The 20630-nt window shown below is 46.5% G+C and overlaps 1 protein-coding gene across 14 annotated transcripts in view; it reads left to right on the top strand.

The window, feature by feature from the left end:
- The window catches only part of MSI2 (musashi RNA binding protein 2), a 374726-nt gene that overhangs the window by 118077 nt on the left and 236019 nt on the right, over positions 1-20630 (top strand). For all 14 annotated transcript variants that reach the window (XR_013992034.1, XR_013992035.1, XM_081029501.1 and 11 more), the window contains exon 6: positions 11612-11704. Coding sequence is in view for 12 of the 14 variants with exons in the window: in XM_081029501.1 (XP_080885627.1) it covers positions 11612-11704 (93 nt within the window). In the remaining 2 variants the exon portion in view is untranslated. The remainder of the gene's footprint in view (positions 1-11611; positions 11705-20630) is intronic.

Below are 20630 nucleotides of genomic sequence, written 5' to 3'. Positions count from 1 at the left end.
TTTCCAAATTTGATGCTCTTTTCAGCTTTCAAGGCCCTCTTGGATTTAGAAAGACCACCTTCCATCTCTTGAGAGGTGAGGCATTTAATAAAAGGTGGAGAGACTTGCTCGGGATTATCTTGTCTTCCCTCTTTCACTTGCGAACACTTCTTTGGGTCTCCCCTTTTCCCTCAAAGGAAGTTTCTTGTGGCACGGGGCAAGACCAGCACATGTTGGGGGGGAATTTGACTTTTCTTTTTTTCTCGACAGACAAAATTTATGACCTAACAGATGGCTGAGTGTGTTTCCAAAGACGACCACACCAAGGGTGCAACCACCAAGGGTGCAACGCGCTTATCTCTCCTTATGCTTTTCCCACCTGTCCCCACCTTCCCTCCCACCCCCCTGGATGTTTCTGCAGTAGAATGGCATAATAGGAGGGCCTTCTGATGGGGGAGCTGAACCCAAGCCACACACTGGTCACTAGGACTGGTGTCTAGGTACCTTCCTTCCAGTTTATGTTTTTCTCGCCACTCTTGCTTGTGCCTCCTTGCCCACATCTAAACATTAAGGTGACTCAACCTGCTCCCCTCCCCCTTTCCTCTTTAACGGCCTGATTGAAGAGTTCCTCCCCTGTTTAAACCCTATGGAGGTTTCTGTTGCCTTCTTGGCCCCTCTCCTACTTGCATTTCATTGACACCTTGTGCTGCAGACTTTCAGATCCACTTGCAGCCCTTCAGCCAACATTGCAGGTGCTACAGCCTCTGCAGGGGAGGCCCTTCTCTGCTTCCTTTCCTGGCTGCCCCCTGCTGACCTTTGAGCTTCAAGTCATGCCCAGCCCTATGCCTCCAAAACCCCTGTGCTCCAATAACACAGCTTTTTATTTAACTTTAAGCACCTTTGGAGCAGAGACCAGGTCTTGTTCCACTTAACGTTCACAGAGTTTAGCACAGTGCTTGGCACATAGTAGGTCCTCAAAACACATTTGATGAGAGAATGAATGAATGAGTATGGCTTACCACCAGACGCACTTCTCTGTGATTTACCTTCTCTTGCCCTCTGGATCTTCATTGTCACTCTTCTGAGATTTCAGCAAACACTGTTGGTGCACCTACTTTGTGCCAGGTGCTTTTACATATTTACTTCTTGTGATGCTTATAGCAGCTCTCTGACTTATAGGTATTAGACACTTTACACATGACTCACATAAAACTACACAGCTAGGGAAATGGCTGAGCTGGGACTCAGTACCAGGCTCCTTCACTGTTCCGGGCTTTTCCCCCCTCTCATGCTCATTGTGGTAATAATGGAAAACAATCTTTGCTTTCTTGAGGTCTCCAATACCCCCACCTTTTCTCCCTTAAGATTGCAGAAGCTGCTTCTTACAGAGGCCTGATTGCACATTAGAATCTTCTGAGGGACGTTTAAAAAAACAACAACTGATGCCTGGCCTCACCATGGACCAATGAAATCAGAATCCCTGAAGGTGGGGCCCCATGTCAGGAGTTTGTAATGACTCCCTAGGTGATTCTAAGATGCAGCCAGGTTGGAGCTCCGCTGCTCTATGGAAGTGTTCAGTGAACCTGCAGCTTGGCTAAGCTCCGTGGATGAGGTAAAACTTGCTCATCAAGAGCTGATTGCTGGGTGCATCTAAAATATGTTAATGAAGGTAATCAAGGCTAAGGGTTAAGGCTGCCATTTCCTTCTTTTCGTGAAATCAACTGGAGGGTTTGGGGGATGGAACGCCCTGGCTTCAGAGCCTGCCTACCAACAAAGTTTTTATCCTTTCTCTTCTAAGAGCCGTTTAGTCGTTGCTGGTGACAAAGGCCTTCATTCGCAGGTAGCCCCCCATTTACCAGAGGGGTGAGTTCTAGAAGTCATCTCTTGGGCAGTCTTCCCCAGGATACAGTGGCACTCCCCCCCCGCAGCTTGGTTTTCCTTAACCAAGGGTCTGCACTTCTGCCTGTCCCTTCTGACACGGCTTCTCAGCCCTGCCTTTGAGGTTTCCTCCCATCTTGTGGAGCAGGCAGAGGCCTTCCAAGATGGCAGGTAAAGAAGCAGGGATTTAGTTTTGGTTCTAAGAAACTTTGAAATGCTTTAACTTCAGAAACCATCTCTCTGGTAGTTGCTTCCCAGGTGACCTGAAATGTTTTAGGAAGAGAACTCTGTGGGAATTAGGAAGGGATGCTCTGAACTCATCCCCATAGCTGTGTGTTCATAAACCCCGAGGCCTGCACACGGGCTGGCTTCAGTCACCCTGACCACGGCTTGTGAGAAGGGCTTCAGGCACCTCTCAGCCTGGACCTGGGTGTTGAGGAGCCTCGAGCCCGGGGAGAAGCTCTCAGGCAGGTTTGTGTTGGAGACATAAGCTCAGGAGTTGGTTTTCCTTATTGCCTATGCTGTAGGATACAGGAACTTCCTGTGGGCTGTTTTCTTTGAGTAATAATTTCACATCTGCTGTTCCAGTTTGTGTTAGACCAAGGTCTTATGCCCATATTTCAGAGGCGGAGACTGAGGTCCAGAGCTGTTAAGAGACTTGACCTAACCTCATCTGACAAATCAGGGTCAGTTATTGAGTAGGTCTTAGTATGCTCAGATGGGCTTGAAAATGCAAGCCCAGGAGGACAGGGAGACGATATCTTAAACTTCTTGTTCTTTCATTTGGATCATTTCTCTGAAGCAGAATCACCTTGGGCCTATGCTTTAGCCAGGGGGCCCGAGACCATCTGTGTCACCATTTCTAGGGCCTTCCTCCTTACCGTGAGTCATGCTCGGCACCTTCAGAAGAATTCCACCCTGGCTGGGCGAACTGGGCTCCCACTGCTGGAGTGACAGGCACAGATGGAAGGAACTGAGTTCACACCAGCCTGCCAGCCTGTCTGGCCCTTCTTTCCCACCTCTGTCTGAGGTTTATTAAGAATCTGCTTTGGCTCCTTTTGCATGTACCTCTTTCGTATGCAGAAATGCATGGCTTCCTGGCACATTGAACAACAGTAAAAGGTACTAATTTAATTTCGTTTAGCACTGCTGTAAAAGATGATGGGTTTTAATTGAATCTACCTATTGGTCATCATTTGAACGCTGGCAGCTGGCGTGCCTGTGGGGTCTTCCACATAGTGCCCCATACTCTGTGGCGAGTATGGGGGGGCGGGGTCTCTGCGAAGGATGGACTGATGGAAAAATTACCTGTGAATGCCGCAGCTCAGTGCCTGTGATTGGGCTGATGGCCAGCCAGCCACCTCACTCAGTATCAGTGAATGCGTGCGTGGGTCATGATCCTTAATTTCCTGTGCTTTCCAAGGCAACACTCCATCTCCGAACCTTTTTCTGTTACCGCCCCCAGCCCCCAGTCTGAGTGGCACAGTCTAGGATATTACTCTCTGATACCAATCTGTGGACAGGTCAGCCTTGCTGGCTGCAGCTTTCCCCCAAGGGTAAGAGGAAGTAGTATTTTTAAAATTAGCCTGGGAGGGAGCCAGGTAGGCGGCTCTGAGATGAGCGGGGAGTAGGGGGAGTCTGAGCTCCTCGACAAAGCAGCCTGATGATGTCATTACAAGATCACCTCCTCCTTTAGGTGAGTTACTGTTGTTTTAACCAGAGGTAATGTTATAAGCTGACTATGTCGGATAATTGTGTGTAAATTATATTGTGGCCCCACATAGAGGAAGGCTGTTTTTTTCCTTCCAATTTGAAAGCTCTTTAGCAGGACTGCCAAATTGTAGCCTGAACCCTCGTGCTCTCTGGCTAACAGCTATAGACGAGGAGAGAGTACTCTAAGAAACATTTGGGGTTATATTTATGATTTGTTTCTTCTGAAGTGAAATTAATTTTTGCTATTGGCAACATCATGTATTGTTTCACTTTTGTCTCATGGTCAACTGGGGGGAATTGAGGCCCACGAAATGACCTGGCGGAGGGACAAAGCAGTGGGGAACACACTGTCTTGCACACTTTTGGGTTTAGTTTTAGTCCTTTCTAAATTCAGACGCTCAACTTTTAGGGATCGTTTTGGTCTGTCACGAAAAAACCCAGCTTTCTTTATACAATTTACCTGTTTAAAGTGTAGTTCCGTGGATTTTAGTATATTCGCAGATGTGTGCACCTATCACCAGACAATTTTGAGAGTATTTTCATCACCTCAAAAAGAAACCCCATACCTTTTAGCTATCACCCCCCTTTCTCTCTCCCAGCCCTAAGTAACTACGAATCTAGTGCCTTTACGATTTCCTTGTTATGAACTTTCATGTGAATGGAATCATACAATATGTGGCCTTTTATGCCTGGCTTCTTTCACCTAACATAACATTCTCAAGATCCAGCCATGTTGTAACAGGTATCAGTACTTCATTCCTTTTCAGTGGTTGAATAATATTCCATTATACAGGTATGTCACATGTAAGGTATCCATTTGTCCGTTGATAGACATTTGGGTTGTTCCACTTTTTGACCATCGCAAACAATGCTGCTGTGAACATTTTGTGTAAAAGGTTGTAGGTGGACAAGGGTTTTCATTTCTCTCCAGTATACATTAGGAGTAGAATTGTTGGGTCATCTAGTAACTACATGTAATTGTTAGAGGAACTGCCAGACAACTTGCCAAAGCAGCTGCGCCATTGTACATCGCCACCAGCTGTGTCTGGTCTGTCCCTTTCGACTCTTTGTTTCCAAATTGAAAAGGGCAGAGTCAGGCTTGCTCCTCAGTTGTGCCTTTCTTCTAGTTGTGCCTTTCTGTTGGGAAGAAAGAAGACGACCCACTTGCAAATGAAGGTGTAGGAGAGTTTAGTGAATAGAAGAGGTGAGCTTTGGACTCTTCGTTTTTGTCACTACCAGTGCTGTGTGACTTTGGACACTTCACATCTCTGAGCCTCAGTTTCCTTGACTGTGGGAGAGATGCTGAGACCTGCCCTAGGATTAATATGAGTCCTCAGTAAGGCCACTCGTGAGAAGGGCACAGCCCAGGGCCTGCCCACAGTGGGCCCACAGTGAGGGCAGAGCACTCTGAGAACGAAGGAGACACAGGTACCAATAGGGGACAAGGGCTTCTGATAGGGGAAGAGGACCTTTTTTACTAGTCTCTTGGATTTTGTGAGGTAGGAACCTGTCGAAGTGTAAGCTCTGGCCTCATTTCTATGGTATGTTTTGTCAGAGGAGCTTAAGTGCTTGGGTAGCCTTTGGGTTGCTTCTCTTTCCAGTTTGCCTTGCTCTGCCTACTCCCTCACCTCCCACTGGGCATCACCTTACCTTCTGAGGCAAATGTGTTCTCCCCGTGGCCCCAGGCATAGGGGATAAGCAGTGATGAGTATGACGTGCTGGCCCTCGGAGGACGAGTTCAGATTGTCACACGTGTGGGAGTAATGTTCTGCCCACGATCGGTGGAAAGCTTCCAAGGGCACTGTCATTTCTCTGTCACCAAGAAAAGGTGAGACTGAGGCTGTGTTGTCCTAGGGCCTCTCCCAAATAGGTCCGTGTGTTAGCTTCCTAGGGCTGCAGTAGGAACAAATCACTACACGCTGGCTGCTGTGAGCAGCAGAAATGGGTTCTCTCACAGTTCAGAGACTAGAAGTACGGTGGTTCTGAGGGAGAAACTGTACTATGCTTCTCTCCTAGCTTCTGCTAGCTGCTAGCAGTTCTCGGTGTTCTTCGGTTTGTAGACACAGCAGTCTAGTTTCTGCTTTCGTCTTCACATGACCTGTGTGTCTCCTCTCTTGTCGTAAGGACACCCGTCATTGGATTTAGGGCTCACTCTATTCAGGATGATTTCGTCTCAAGAGCCTTTGCTAATTATATCTGCAGAGACCCTATTTTCAGATACGATTACATTTTGAGATTCCCGGTGGGCCGGCATTTTGGGAGGACTCTTGTCAACTCACTACAGTCTCTCTTCCACATGTGATTCCAGAAGGTACTTCTCCAAAGAGAAGTACCTGACCTGTGTTTTGGTTGGAGTTTTGCCACTGGATTTAGATGGGATGGTCGTACTGGTGGGGATGGTTGTGGTGTTGGTGGCAGCAAGGTGGTAGTTTAGGGAAGGAGAAAAGTACTGGGAGAACTTAGGAATTTCAGAAGGCAGGCCCCTTAGAGCAAACAGCTAGGAATGGGGCGTTGGAGTTTAGGACTTCTGAGACGTCCATTAGCCCTGAAAGAGCTTCTTTGCCATACAAACGTTGGGCTGAATTCTCAAATGCAGAGTGACACAGGAGAACTGACGTGTAGCCAATAGCATGCAATGTCGTCCTAGAATCTGCAGAGCAAAGTGCTCACCTACCTCAGACTCTGGGATGAAATCATGTGGTATCTGCCAGCTTATCACTTCTCCCTCATCACTGGCTTGGCTTTAACTATCACATGAATCATCCCTCTGGGACTTGATTTTTCCATCTGCGTCATGGGGATGGTGGTTTACAAGAGCTGGGCTAGCACTAGCCTTCTAACATCTTTCCTGGGTTGTCCCGCCTTGGGGGTCCCCACAGATGAGAGAGCATCTGTCACCAAGCCTGTGTCCCTGGACGGTGAAGATGGCTCATATTTTTTCACCAAGAGGAATTTGAATGCTTTTCAGGAACATGATGCTGGCAAGAGCTGACTTAATTTCTCCACGCCTCTCTCATATCCATGTGTGGCTCTTTAGAGCCATTTCCTGCCTTTCCATACATTTGTCAGGGTTAAGAAATATTTGTCATTGTTTTCTTGTGTGACAGCTAATATCTTTGGACCAATGCTGTTGGAGCTGTTTTCTCCTTCAATCTCATTCTCAAGTGTAATTTCTCTTTTCACCTCCCACCTTCTGATTTCAACACACACACACACACACACACACACACACACACACACACACACACACCTGCTGTATCCTATTTCATAAATATACAACCAGTGGCACCACTCTGAGTGACCATTTCAGATAGCAACACATTTTTTAAAAGGGAGTTTTTGAAATGACAAAAGCCAGCTCTCTGGTTAGAGTCAGGAAGGTGGAGTGTTCTTTGTAGCTCCAGTTAGCAGCTGGCTTTGGCCAGTTCTTACATGTAAATAGCAATTTTCCGAACTGGAATGGGTGCTAGGGTTTTCACTATGGAGCCAAGAGGTTTGTGGAGAGCAATGATGTTTAGTTAAATTACTGGTCTCGATGCAAAACTTTACAGCAACGAGTTGTGCAAGTCTGAACACTCTCCCCTATGTATGACACACATGCACACACACACACACACACACACACAGACACACACACACCCTGCTTCCTAGAGTGCTGCCCTAAACCATAAAAGGAGGGCATCTGTTGAGGGAGGGGGCTGTCCCCTAAATGGTGCAGGGCTCTTGGTGGGTATCTAGTGTCTCTCAGACTGGAAAGCATTCACATACCAAAGTGTGTTTTGCAACCCCCTCCACCTAAAACTCCAAGCAAAGGAAATTTAAGATCAATTTCCTAATGGATTTTGGGCTGCGCTTTCTCTGGAACAGATGGGTGGCTCTTTCCATCGAGGTGCACTGTGGGCTGAGCAGGCCGGCTGAGCATTCTGGTGTGCAGTGGCTGGCTTCCCTGTACCTGTGTGGTTAAGAACCGTGTCTGTGTGAAGGCTGTGGGTTGGGAAACAGTTACCCGACGTGCCTGACACAGGAAGAAAACACAGGTGGCTCTCTGCATTGTGGGTGGAGAGAATTTTTTATAATGCAAAGACCGTAGAGCCAGGGAGCCGTTGAGTAACTTGTTCTGCTTACTGTGTCCAAGGTCAGAAAAGGGTTCAAGTTCTGGGAGTACCAGATGGATCCTGGGGCAAATATAAGCCAAAATTCAAGTATTGGGAATAGACAGGTACCCCCAAACACACACACACACACACACACACACACACACACACACACACACACATACACGCACACACGGACACAGAAACGTCGGTGGTATTGCTGGGAATTTGAGGACCTCCGTTTAGTCCCCGAGACCATGGACACAACATCCCAGCCCAACCCCCTCCTGCCCTGTCCTCCTTGGCAGCCATGGAAATGGAAGGGCAATGGAGGGAAATTGTGGGGCTCACTTTTCTTCCCACCTTCTAAATTCTTCTAGCTGGGCTGATGATCAAATGAACACAGAGAGATTAACAGGAGAAAATCAAAGTTGTAATACATGTGCATGGGGACTTCGGGGGTCCTCTTCCTGCCTCCTGAGTCCCCCTCCAGAATGCAAAACCTCAAGCAGTCCACAGACCATTTAGCAGTGATGCCGGGAGGATGCCCACAGTAAATCACTCCCATTTCCCCCATGTGCCCCTGGCGGGAGAGATCACCGTGAGAGCCTCCCCACTCCCCCAGCTGTGCTCCCTTCTCCTCCAGCCCAGACATGGGTGAGCAGCTAAGCAAGTCGCGCACATCTTCCCACTGGCCTTTTCACATTCGGAAGGCTTTGATTCAACCAGTTTCCTTTTAGTGTTTGCTGAAGAGTGGGATCCATCACTGCCTCTGGGCTGGTTCCTGGAGAGGATGTTTTAGTACCTGGGACATTTTGGATCATTGTTGGGGGCCTGGGATTTCTCATCCTTCTTTTAAAAAATAGTATTTTAAATACTTTTTGGGACTATGTAGATTTGTAGCTGGGCATCTGCCCTAGTGTTTAGGGCTCTGTCTTGGCAAGTTTATGGCCACAGAGCAACGGTGGAGGATGTAAGAGGGAACCTTTTCATTTAACCAGTTACTGGGGAATGAACATTCTGTTGACTTCTGTTATTTGGAACAAAGACACTCGGTCGTTTAACTCTCTGGGTCCATGTGAACGTTTGGAATATAAATAAGGCCTGCTCTATACCCACCAGGCCCTAAACCATGTGTAAACGAGACCATGGGGTTCATTTTCTACAATACCTCTGCAGAGTTTCTTGAAGTTGAGGACTCCACTTGCGTTTGCAGACCATATTAGTGTTTCTTTATAGATATTTAATTAACTTGGTTGTGGTAAAAAAAAAATAAAAAGGAATGAAAAGTCTAAAATGAAACTATTGGGAGTCTTTGGCTCGTCTAAAATCGCGTAGAGATGCAGGAGAGTGCTTTTGAAATTATAGTGAAGAGAATGGGGCAATAAGAGTAGATTTCTCAGAGCTTTTTGTATAAGGTGTTTTTCTGCTGTACATTTGGTCTGAACTTAAAGTATGAATTTAACACTTGAGTTTGGATTCAGTTACAGTGACCATTTATTTAGCATCTCCCTGGTGTCCTGCTAGACACTTTGGCTTAGCTTATTTAATTCAGTCATAATAGCAACCTCGCGTGGTAGGATAATTATTGTAGCTCTATGTTTTAGTGGATTAAATTCCGTATTATATTAGAATGTGAGCTCCAGCACCTAAACACTTAATATATCTGTTGAATGAACACATTACGAAAGTTAGGTTGGTAAAATTGGGTGATTCGTGTGCGTGTAGGGAGAGACTTAAATCTGGAGAGGGCCTGGTGGAGTGTCACCATAAAGGTGGCCTTGACCCACTAGGGAGACTTCAGGAATCGATAAGAAGGTAGATGGACGATAAGGAGCCGAATAAGGTGCCCACTGCTTAAGAGGTTTTTGGAGCTTGGTGGTGTGGACATTGTGGGATCTTCCTAGAATATCCTCATGTACACGAGCTTATCTGACCTCCCATTTGTCTGAAAGAGACGAAACACGGTAAATCACAGCTTTAAACACGAGTGCAAACCACTGCATGACTCTCACAGCCAACAGGAAGTTGCTAGGGCAGTGTCCTCTTAAAATAGTTCAGGAAGTCCACTGTTTTCCAAGGATATCCCCATTGGGGCTCAGTCAGCCGGCTGCGGTGGCACCCATCCCCTCTGGGAGCCGCACAGCTAATGCGTGAGCTCCTGGAAGCCTGGGCGTCCCCTCCGTCATGGCCATCGTGCTTGCAGATTCATGGGAGTTCAGGGTTAGGTGGGACCTAGAGTTCTGGTCCAGGCTTTCACTTTGCAGAGGACATAACCCAGACCTCAGAGTGAGTCCTATCCAGGGTCACATCCAGACATAGAAACATAGAAACATAGAAACAGCTTTCCAGTGCCTTTATGCTCCTCATCTTAGCCTGCCAGTAACCACTGTGCCCACTACGCTCACTCAGCTGAGGCTCTCCTGTAGGAGGTGGGTTGGTTGGTTCTTTCTCTCAGCAAATGTGTCAGCGGCCTTGGTGATAACAGGGGTTCAGGCAGCCATAGCTCTGTATTTAGGTATCCTGTATCAAATTATAATAGACATATGTGACGTTGCGGTTTTTCTGTATTGTTCCAAGATGTGTCTCATTCCTTTATTTTGGGGGTTCAGTCATGTTTGGCTTTGTACGTGCTCATCAAACATTTCTCCCCAGCTTTATGGAGATATAATTGACAAATAAAATTGTAAGATAAAGTGTACGACATTATGAGTTGATATTACCTAAATATTGTGACAGGATTCTTCCCATCAAGTGAAGACATTGTGCTTTTATTATATGCAACCAAATGGGTGACACCCTGTACCCACTGAGTTTTTATTTTTTTATTAGACTTGGAAAAAAAAGAAAAAACACAACACACCACATAGCCTCAGTCTTCAGAATGAAATTTATTTTCTTTTTTCTTTTTGGCTCCTGCATGTAGGATTTTTGGTCTCTGCTCTCAACTGTTTATGTCATGGAGCTTCCTTCTTCCTTTGCCTTGGAACTGGTGGATTTCTGAAATGTGGCCACACACATTCGTTTTTGCATACACCAAACATTTGTGGGCTCTGTGTGCCTGGCCCTGTACGTGGTTCCTCTGGGGGGGTGCCCAGAGGAATCAGGAGCTCACTGTCTGGGGGAGACGTAATGAAGATGGGATTATCAGTGATTTGGGCACTAGGTGGGAAGGAGTGAGTTCTGTGAGAGGCGGATGGATACACTGTTACGGGCATCCAGAAAAGGGAAGAACAGCTGCTGGAGGGGGCGACTGGAGAGAGATTTCGAATTTTGGAGGAGGTTGTTGGATCTTGGAGGATGGCCATTACTAGCCATGAAAGATTTAGGCATGGAGAGGGATTCCAAGGAGAACGACTTGTTTGGACAAAGGTGGAGACCTAGGTTTGACTGAATCATGAGAAATCAAGATGGAAAGGAGGACTGGGGACTGAGCTTGGGCGCGGGGGTCCTTGTGTGACACCAAAGTCTGTCTTCTTGTCAGACATACACTGGCACCCAGAACAGCTCAGCATATACAGTCCACACACATTTTTGAATTACGTGTGATTTTCTTAGTGACAAATTAAACGGGTACTTGCTGGGCAGTGGATGTTTCGTAGTTCTGTTTTCAGGGCTCTCGGGTTTAAATAGCTTTGGCACATGACTTTTCTCTGTGCTAGTACTTCAGAATGAAGCTGTGCATTATGTACCAAAGAGGTTCTGACGTCCATTCTGGGTCTGTGTGAAACTTGAGCCGTAATGCTGTGGCGTGAAGGACTAAGATATCCACAGTGACTGTCTCCAGCATCCAGAAACATCTGAAGGGCCCTTTCCATGCAGCTTGAATCTATCGAAAATTGCCTTCCTGGAGAACCGCGGGGAGTGGCTTGTTTCAGCGTCTTAGGTTAATAACCTAAGATAGATAACCTGGTTAACCCATGTCCTCCTCTGGTCGTTTCTTGCAGATGGTCACAAGAACAAAGAAAATATTTGTAGGTGGATTGTCTGCGAACACGGTGGTGGAAGATGTAAAGCAATATTTTGAGCAGTTTGGCAAGGTAAGCAATTGCATGGGTTGGAGAGCATGTACGTGCTCAGTCCTTAGAACAGGCTGTCGCGGTCACTGCCTTTGCCACAGCTGTGTCCTCAAGAACCTTGTCCTTGAACTTGGCCATCAAGATTTAAGTGAAATTTCAGCAGGAGCCGAGATGGAAGAGCCCGGCTTGTGGTTGGCATGGCGTCCCGTGTGCCTGCAGGAGCAGACAGAGTGGCCTTTGAGTGCGGTGGTGCTGGCATTTGCTGGCCACGTGGGGTCTGGGCTGGGAGCTGGCGGTGGCAGCAGCTGGGGAGGGATGCACTGAGTCACTGGGCAGGAGCTCCCACAGAAGCTGCTAGAGGCCTGTGAGTCCATGCTGGGCTTCATTCTGTGCCTTTCTGGATAATGCATTGAGAGAGGGGAGGCTCCCTGGGGCCCTTTACAGCTAAACCAAACCCTCCCCTGTCAAATGCCCAAGGAAAGTCAGGAAGGATGCTTGGCCTGTACCTGTCAGATGTCTGGGAGACAGCAGTAAAATTATCCCCTGGGCTCTGCTGCTGGAACATGCTGAGAGCAACACCGAACGCCCCAAATCAGTCAGGAAACAGAGTGTAACAGAGTGTGTGTGCCAGACAGACAGTCATCCAGACAGACAGGATATGTAACCGTGGGAGATGTGCTTACTTCTGCCTCTTTCTAGTTGGTGGGGGGAGCCTGTGCCTGGGTTCTTCCTGAGGATGATGTACTCATTAGATGACTGTGTTGCCCCAGGCTCCAACAGGGCCGTTTGTAGGGGGCTGACCCTTGTTGGCTCCTGTGTTCCAGGAGGCTGGCAGGTAAGTGGCTGAGCTGACTGTGTTCATCTTTGAGTAGTTGTGGACATTGTCCTAGCAGCCAGATGTGGGGCAGTTCCTTTTGCACAGGTATGCATCTCCCACACTGAGAGGCTGATGTGGCAGAGGGCTGTGTCCTCTGAAATGACCCTGCACCTGGTCATCAGTGCCTCCCGCCCCCGTGACAGCTCTCCTGCTGGGTGGCACAAAGGCACTGCACCCACTGCCCAGTCTGAAGGTTCTGTGCTTTGTTTGTTTGCCCAAGGCAATAGGTAACTATGACCCTGTCCACAGGTGTGTCCAATTGTGAGCTGCTGTCTGGAAAGAGTGCCCTGACCTCTATTTAGCCTCAAAATATATATGTATATGTGTGTGTGTATATGTGTGTGTGTGTGTGTGTGTGTTTTCCTGTCTGGTATTAATCAATTTCGGCATGGATGAGAGACCATGCAACAAAGAGAAACCAGCCTCCTCCAGCCCAGCGTTGCATTCAGAATGGCACTTACCTGCCCTTGCAGGTCGGTTATGAAAGATGCCTTCCCCCATGGCACTGTCTGCATTGCCCGTTGGGGGCTGATTCATTCTGGCGGTTCTATAGAATACCTGAGTATGTTGGTGATCCTGTACATTATCATACTTCACTTTGAGATGGATTTAAAGCACCAGAGGGGATTTGTCCATCGTCCAGCCCCACCCTGCCTAGGGAGAGAGATTGGAAATAATTAAATGAGACAAGTCCAGCTCGCGTAATGGAAGGCTCGGGAATGAGCCCTCTTTGCTACCGTTCTGCCTTTCAAACAAGGCCGGGGGTAGTGTTTGCAAACATGAGGTGGGATTTCTTTTTCGAGCTCTAACCTGCCTTGGAATCTCATGGGCCTATTTGTGGGTGTCAGAGAAGTTGATGCTGCTCAGATGGGCTGTTAGAGTATTCCAGACAGGCTTGTACTTGCCACTTCTCTCTGCACATTCCCAGCTCTTGGTTTCCTCTCGGTCTTCCTTTCTCTCTTTCTGTCGTTTTTCATTAACACTCACAGTGGTGACCTAGTATGCCAACAGTGGGAGGCTCTGTAAGCTTTGGCCAGGCCCACGACAGCAGCCATTGCTGCCCTGAGAACAGTTGTCCCCTTGTCTGGGAGGCAGTCACAGACCGTCTTCCCTGGCATGGCCCTCGCTGGCTCTGGGGCCACTCAGTTAATTCACAGTAACATTTGTGGATTCCAGTAGGATGGGTAAACTTATTAAGTGTTTTATTAAAGGACTAAGGAGGCTTTGGAATGTATTGAAACCATCACACTCTCTTTCAGGCTCGTGTTTTAATAGCTTGTTTCATACATATGCTCTGTCTATTGTCTGGGTCTGTCTTCAGAATAGCTTATTTCTCCTTTGGTTAGTGGCTAGTGTTACGTTTGTGTCCCCTTGGGCAGGGCCCACTACCTCTCAGGATTCTGCATAGTTCAGTGGAATCCAGAATGATCAAAGGAAAGCAGACTGCTGCTGAGCCTAAGGCGCAAAGAGTAAATCCATCAGCCTTCAAAGGAAGTAACAGATAAATTGACAAACTGACTCTACCCTTCGGTAGTTTATATTCTGGTTGAAGGAAACAACACACACACACACGCATGTATGTACATGCATACACGCATGAAGTATACTCACACACATGTACACATTCTTGACCCTGTGAAGTTGTTTGGAGCTCTTTTCAGTTGGTTTACTACAAATTAGTGAGGTGTAATTTTATTATTTAGTGACTGCATACTAAGTGTTGGATACTGGGCCACGCCAGACTTAATCTATTATCTCACTTAATTCTTCTCTAGGAGGCTGATGGGGGGTACTGCCCGTTTTGTAGATTGTTAAATCTCTGACTCAAGTTCATTGCCCCCTGAAAGATAGAGTGGGATGCAGACTCTCTCTCTAGGCTTATCAGATAACAGAACCTGAATTCCCAGCCCAGTTCCAGCTGTTGATTGATGCACAGGATGGACCTACTTTAGGGTGGGGCGAATGCAAAGGAAAGGGAAAGCCCCTGTCCCCTCCGTGTGCCCCAGGACAGTGCTGAGAACCTGGACATACGTCGCTTCATTTCATCTGCACAGCACATTTTGGTATCATCAGCCCATCTGACGAAGGTGGCTAGTAAGGATCAGGGAAGTTAAGTCTCAGCTAAGGTCACCCAGGTAAGGCAGTATAACAGCCAGAATTCACACCCTGCTCCCTTACCCTCCAGGTCTAGAACTTTCCGTCCTTCTACAGTCTCCATTCAGGGTTTGCCAACCTCTTTTAAGGTTTCCCTCACTGTCATGCCTCTCTCCTCTCCTTTTCCCCATCTTTCCTAAGGTGGCAGTTGCTTCAACTGTTTATTGCAGGTGGCAATCAAGATGGGTAAGAGTGCTGTCGTGGGGCTGAGCTAAGGGAGTTTAAATATGTCATTACTGTAAGTGGCGTGGGTGCAGAATGACACACCGAGAGCTTTAAATAACTCAGATTGGAGGTTTGTAAACCCTTTTGTGCTTTTCTCCTGTCTTTCTCCCAGAAGATTTACCCTGCCTGGTTAGGGACATCTTTACTTGTTTATATCTAAGATGAGATCATGAAGTGTGGCCATTGGCATAAAGACTCTGCTAAATTGGATGTCTGTCCTCACCCCCTGGGTAGCTGTTCTGCTCTTGTCATTAGAGAGGTAAGGTTGAAGGTATTCCAAACTGTCGTGCAGGGTCTGACTGTGCCATGACCCCTGTGATACCTTAACAAGCCATTTCGTTCCTGGCCTCAGTTTCTCACCTGAGGGAAAGGATTGGAAAAGTTGTAAAAGTCAGAAAGGAAACATTTTGCGCACTGCGGAGCACACATTTTCTATCACAGCTACCGTGTTTCCCCGAAAATAAGACCGGATCTTATATTAATTTTTGCTCCAAAAGATGCATTAGGGCTTATGTTCAGGGGATGTCCTCCTGAAAAATCATGCTAGGGCTTATTTTCCGGTTAGGCCTTATTTTTTGGGAAACACGGTATTCCCGTCTGCCGTTGTACGGAGAAAGCAGCCATAGCAAACAATTGGGTGGGGCTATGTTCCAATAAAACTTCATTTACAAATAGAAGTGGTGGGCCACATTTGGCCCATGGGCTGTACTTTGCCAACCCCTGGATTAGATTGTTTCTAAGGTTGGTTTCAAGCTTCAAAATTTAATAATTTAGAAAGTGTTTAAATATACATACATCGGTGGATAGATAGACATCTATCTAAGTGATCTGTAGACTGTAACCCCAAACAAGATACTATCTGTAATCATGAGCATGATGCAATAAACAAAACAGTCATAACTGTGGTAGAGTTCATTTCTAGACTTCAAGACGCAGAGACAGGGAAGATTCTCTATTTGGAAAAAGCTGCTATTTATAAACTGGAGTCTTCATCCTATGAGTAAGATCTAGCAAAACCGTAGAGTATTTCCAACTCCCTATTACATGTGCTAAATGTAGATTAATGAAGACTCCATTTGTGACGTTCACATTTTATGATGAAGATTCTTTGAGTTGATGTTTCTAAATTAGAGGGATGTGTGCTTTGTACTAAGCTTTTTAATACATTTTAAAATTTGATTCTCAAGGCTTTCAGGCAAGACAGGTGGGATATCTGTCATGTAGGTGACACAACTAACGTTGACCAGGGTCAGTAAGTTGGCCAAGATCACACAGCCCATGCTGGTTAGAGCCCGCTAGTCACTCAGTTTTGTACAATCCAGTCCTTACTTCTATGTGCTGTTTATAAAACCTCCTCTCCCACTTTAGCACTAAGCAGCCCCGTACTCAGAGGGAGCAGGTTTTGTTCATTTGTCAAGAATGTTGATATACAGTAATTTATTTTGCTGCTTCAAGTTTCCTAGTGGACATTATCTGTGCCCATGATTTCATACAAACAGGAATGATGTATATAGACCACTCCGAAAAGTGGCACATAAACGATGCTCTAGATAGGCACGTACAGACCCAGACAATCCATCGGCCTGTCCTCCACTCTTCTCCCCACACTGCCATCCGGAAGAGCCCAACTTGGTAATTAAAAAGCACTGGGATCAAAGAAAGTCCATGTGCGTGGGTTTCCTCCTTCTTCCCTTTAGGCCCCTCCTTCAAGTACCGGTTTCTTAAATTCTCACTTATAGGATTTTGGAGATCAAAAAGAGGCCTTTAAGTGTAATGAATTCTCGGCTTCATCCCGGATGGGGCAGTTCTGCACCTTTCAGCTGTTCACCTCAATGATAGGCTGCTCAGTGCCGAGCTCGCGAGGTAATTCTCACTTTATATAACTCCTGTGAAAGCAAAGCAGCCCGCATCTGGAGGCTTCCAATTATACTTCACATGGTGAACTGTGTAATTAGTTTGGAAGACTTACGCTTAGTCATTGGTTTATCCTAATCGGCTTTGGCTTTCCCCACCAACAAAGTGAGCTTATTTTGCTAAGCTGAAACGACTCTGCACCCTTTGTTCCAGCCTTTTATTGTCTCATTCCTTTCATTCTGTTTTACTGCCAAAGTTCTGTTTCATTAGGCCTACAAGTCATTTCCAATTCAGTGGGCTGCTACAATCCAGCCTTTATCACTCGGCTGCCCTGGTTCCCATGTCTCTTCTGGGCCAGTGCCCGAATTTGCAGTTTGACACGAGGGCTTTAACCCCTTCCTAGGCCAGCCCCTCTTTGTGGTGGATGGGAAAATAAGGCCTTAAAAAGAAACTGGTTTGGAAAGTTACAGCTTTTGAGGTCTCATCAAAGGGGAGCTCCTTGGAAATGAGGTGAAAAGCGTGTTTCGAGTCTTTTTGTTGGATTGGGGTTGTGTGTGGGCCTATGAAAGTTAACTTGAGCTACAGAGAATGCTGCATGAAAGCTTTTTTTGGGGGGGAAAAATGAAAACAACAATGAATTGACTTTTTAATATAATGAGATCTTACTTATTCTGCTGTGTGGGGGATTGTCGGAAAGTTTGCTCCGAGGAAGTGTTCGACACCTATTATTTTCAGCTCCAGATTTTATGTGCATGTACAATGCTGGTCTCCGTGGCTGCTGCTCAGATAACTCCTTTTGATACTGTATGTATGAGGAGAGTTGAGATCTATCTAGAATAAAAACATTATAAAGCCTTTGAAATTTGAAAGCCAAGAGATTTGTGAGAAAATAAATAAGCAGGTTGCCATATTCCTGAGAGTGGACTGTGATCCTGAGGTAGAATTTTATTGGTTCCAAATGTGTGTTGTAGATAAACGGGGCTCCGTGCAGTGTGTGGTTCTCTCAGGTCAGGCCTGGAAAACAAAAGTCCTGTCTGTGCTTTGTGGGCATCAAAGCCCCCATGAGGTGTTTGTCTTCTGAAGTGGTCTGTACAGATGGACTGAATGGAAAGTGGCCGGCGTGGCCGGGGCCCCGCCTGTCATCTGCTCGCCTGCACTCTGGAGAGTTTCGATGTTCTTCAGACCTGGAATTATAACTATAGAGTGGACCGGGAAGGGCCGTTTGCCTCTCCCCTTCCGGACCGTCCAGGCTGAAGGCTACTTTTGTGTTTAAATTTTCTTCCTGTAAGAGCCCAGAACAAGGCCAACACTGTCCTCATGTTTTATTAATTCTCTGTCTGGTTTGTGTCAGTCTCTCCCTTCGGAAGTGTGTCATACGGGGGAGGGGACTTTGTTTGCCCTCTGACCCCTGGCAGAGCTGCTGAGTGCAAAAAGTCACAAGTTAGCAAACAGAATCCTGCCTCATCTGCTTGCCTCGGCCTCCTTGGCCAGGTGGCAGCAAGCAGACAAGCAGTCACCCATGGGTAATATGATCCTCAGGCATCGCAGCAGGTAAACCCTCCTGCTAAACGACTTTGTGTTTTCCTGGAGAACTTTTTCCTCCGTAGACTAACTTCTGCTGCCGCCAGTGGAGGGAGTCGAGTTAGAAATAGATAAAATAGATTGAGCACTGCAATCTCACTTCTCCTAAATCCTCTTCTTTGCTTAAAAAAGGAGCTCCTGAAATAGATTAGTGGGTTTCTAGGAAAACTTCCCATTTCCCTTTTAGTGTCTAAAATATAGCCAGCTGTTGTTAGGCAAATGCATCAGACATTATTATTGCTCTGTTAACAGTGTTTTAAAAAATACAAGTAGAAAAATAGGATGCCTTCTGGGGAGCAAGCTGGGAAAACTTTGAGATTATGCGAATCCAATGCCATGTGTGTATGCATAGTAGGCAGAGGAACAAGGCCCCAACTTTCTGGCTTTGCTGTTTAACTGTGTTTCCTAGTATGGTTTAGCTTTATTTAATCTTTCTAGGGGGCCCAGAAGAGGAAGGCAAGGGAGACCTTGGGCAGGAAGTAGTTAATGAGCCTGGGATGGGGGAGTGAGAGGGGCCGTGAAGGACTTTCACCAGCTCACCTTCCCAGACCTTCCTGGCAGCCTCCGAGGACGTCACTTACAATGGAGTTGTTTGCATGAGAAAGAAAGCCTTTTTCCCCATGGATGTACTTCACTGGGAACTGAAAGTGTTTGAGAAATCGTAGTTCAAGCTTGTGCCAATAGGTGCAAGGAGTGGTGCTTAGGGAAGAGAAAGCTCAGTTCATTTCGACTTGGCATAGACATGGAATTCCATTGTTTTGTGGAGCGAACATTGATATGGAGATTCCTGCCCGCCCCTCACCCCATCAATAGGACACCCCATGACATGGGTCGTGTATGCTTCTCTTTTTTCTTCTTTCTTCTTCTTTTTTTCCTTCTTTTGTCCTCTGAGAATTAGTCTCTCTGTAGAATGGCCGGATTTGCCAAGTTACCACCCCCTAAATTTTTACAGCTCTGTAGATTCAGACTTAGTATTTGTGAATTAGCTAAAAGTGGGCTGCCAATCGCTGCTTTATTTACATTTGAAACCATAAGATTGAGAGCCCCAGAAAAATGTTAATATGCAGGAAGAGGCAGAAGGGTTGAGTTTCTGACTGTTGCTAACCTCACCGCTGCCTTTAAAACCAATCATGAGGCACACGGCTGATATTTAATAGCTTTTAGCTGATTATTTTTCTTCTCCTCCTCTTTCTTTTCTATCCAAGTTGACCTGGGTGTACTTGAGCGGAAATGAAGTCATCCAAATGCTGAATTAGAATAATCACAGGCCTCCAAGAATGAAATGGAAGCAGAGATTAAAATGGTAGAGGGAAAGCTGGCATTAATAAGCACCAGGAAAACTTTGCATAAAATAAATAGGAGATTTGATAGATTGAATTTGTCTATGCATTTTTCTCCACTTCGTTTTGTCTTCCTAGAGTCGAGTTACCGGCAGAGTTGGATTTGATTTGCGTTAAGTTCGCATACGTTCTGCAGCCTGGGTGATGGTCCTTTCTTTTCCATGGGACATTTGTGTGACTGGGATGTTTCCAGGATTGAAGAATCTGGGTGGAGGGGCGTACTGTGAAAGGATCAGGATTACTTGTTGCAAGTGCTGAGGGGTGAGGGACAGGAGGCAGATTGAAGACAACACACAGCAGGCAAGCAATAAATATTACCGATGGTTTCCTGACTGTAGGGACAAAAGCTGGGCAGGAAACTGGTACGTCGTAGGGTGACCAACTGCCCTGATTTGCCTAGGACTAAGGGGTTTCCAGGAATTCAGACTTGCAAACTACCCTAAATAGATGGGAGGTGGGAAAAGTAGAGACACTTGGCCTAAAACCCTAACATGGATGAAACCTTTTTTGACCACCTCCCGGCAGATGTAAATACTCCTTCCTGTGTGTTTCAGAACACTTACCTGTTTACAATATGTCTTCCTTACTTAACTCAGCCACTGGGGGCAGGAGCCAGCATAGGGCCTGTACCGGCATGATGGGTCAGTGAGGGTTAACCCAGCAGTGGCCCGGGAGGCAGGGCAGACCGCCTGCAGTCCTGGGCAAGAGGCCAGTCTGCATTGACCTGAGTGTAGGACCACTTCGGACTCCTGTTTGGGCTCCTACTTGGGGATTATTTCTATGTCTCTTGAAAATAAAAATTTCTGCCCTGTGTAGCAAAAAGTGAGCTTCTTGTCGTTAAAGAGCAAAATAAGGATTTAATTAGATTTTAAAACCCAGCAGAGTGGTTTGTTTACAGGAAGTCGTTTTTAGGTGG

The sequence above is a fragment of the Rhinolophus hipposideros genome, assembly GCF_964194185.1.
Source record: "Rhinolophus hipposideros genome assembly, chromosome: 20".
NCBI lineage: Eukaryota > Metazoa > Chordata > Mammalia > Chiroptera > Rhinolophidae > Rhinolophus > Rhinolophus hipposideros.
This window is presented reverse-complemented; position numbering and strand designations above follow the sequence as displayed.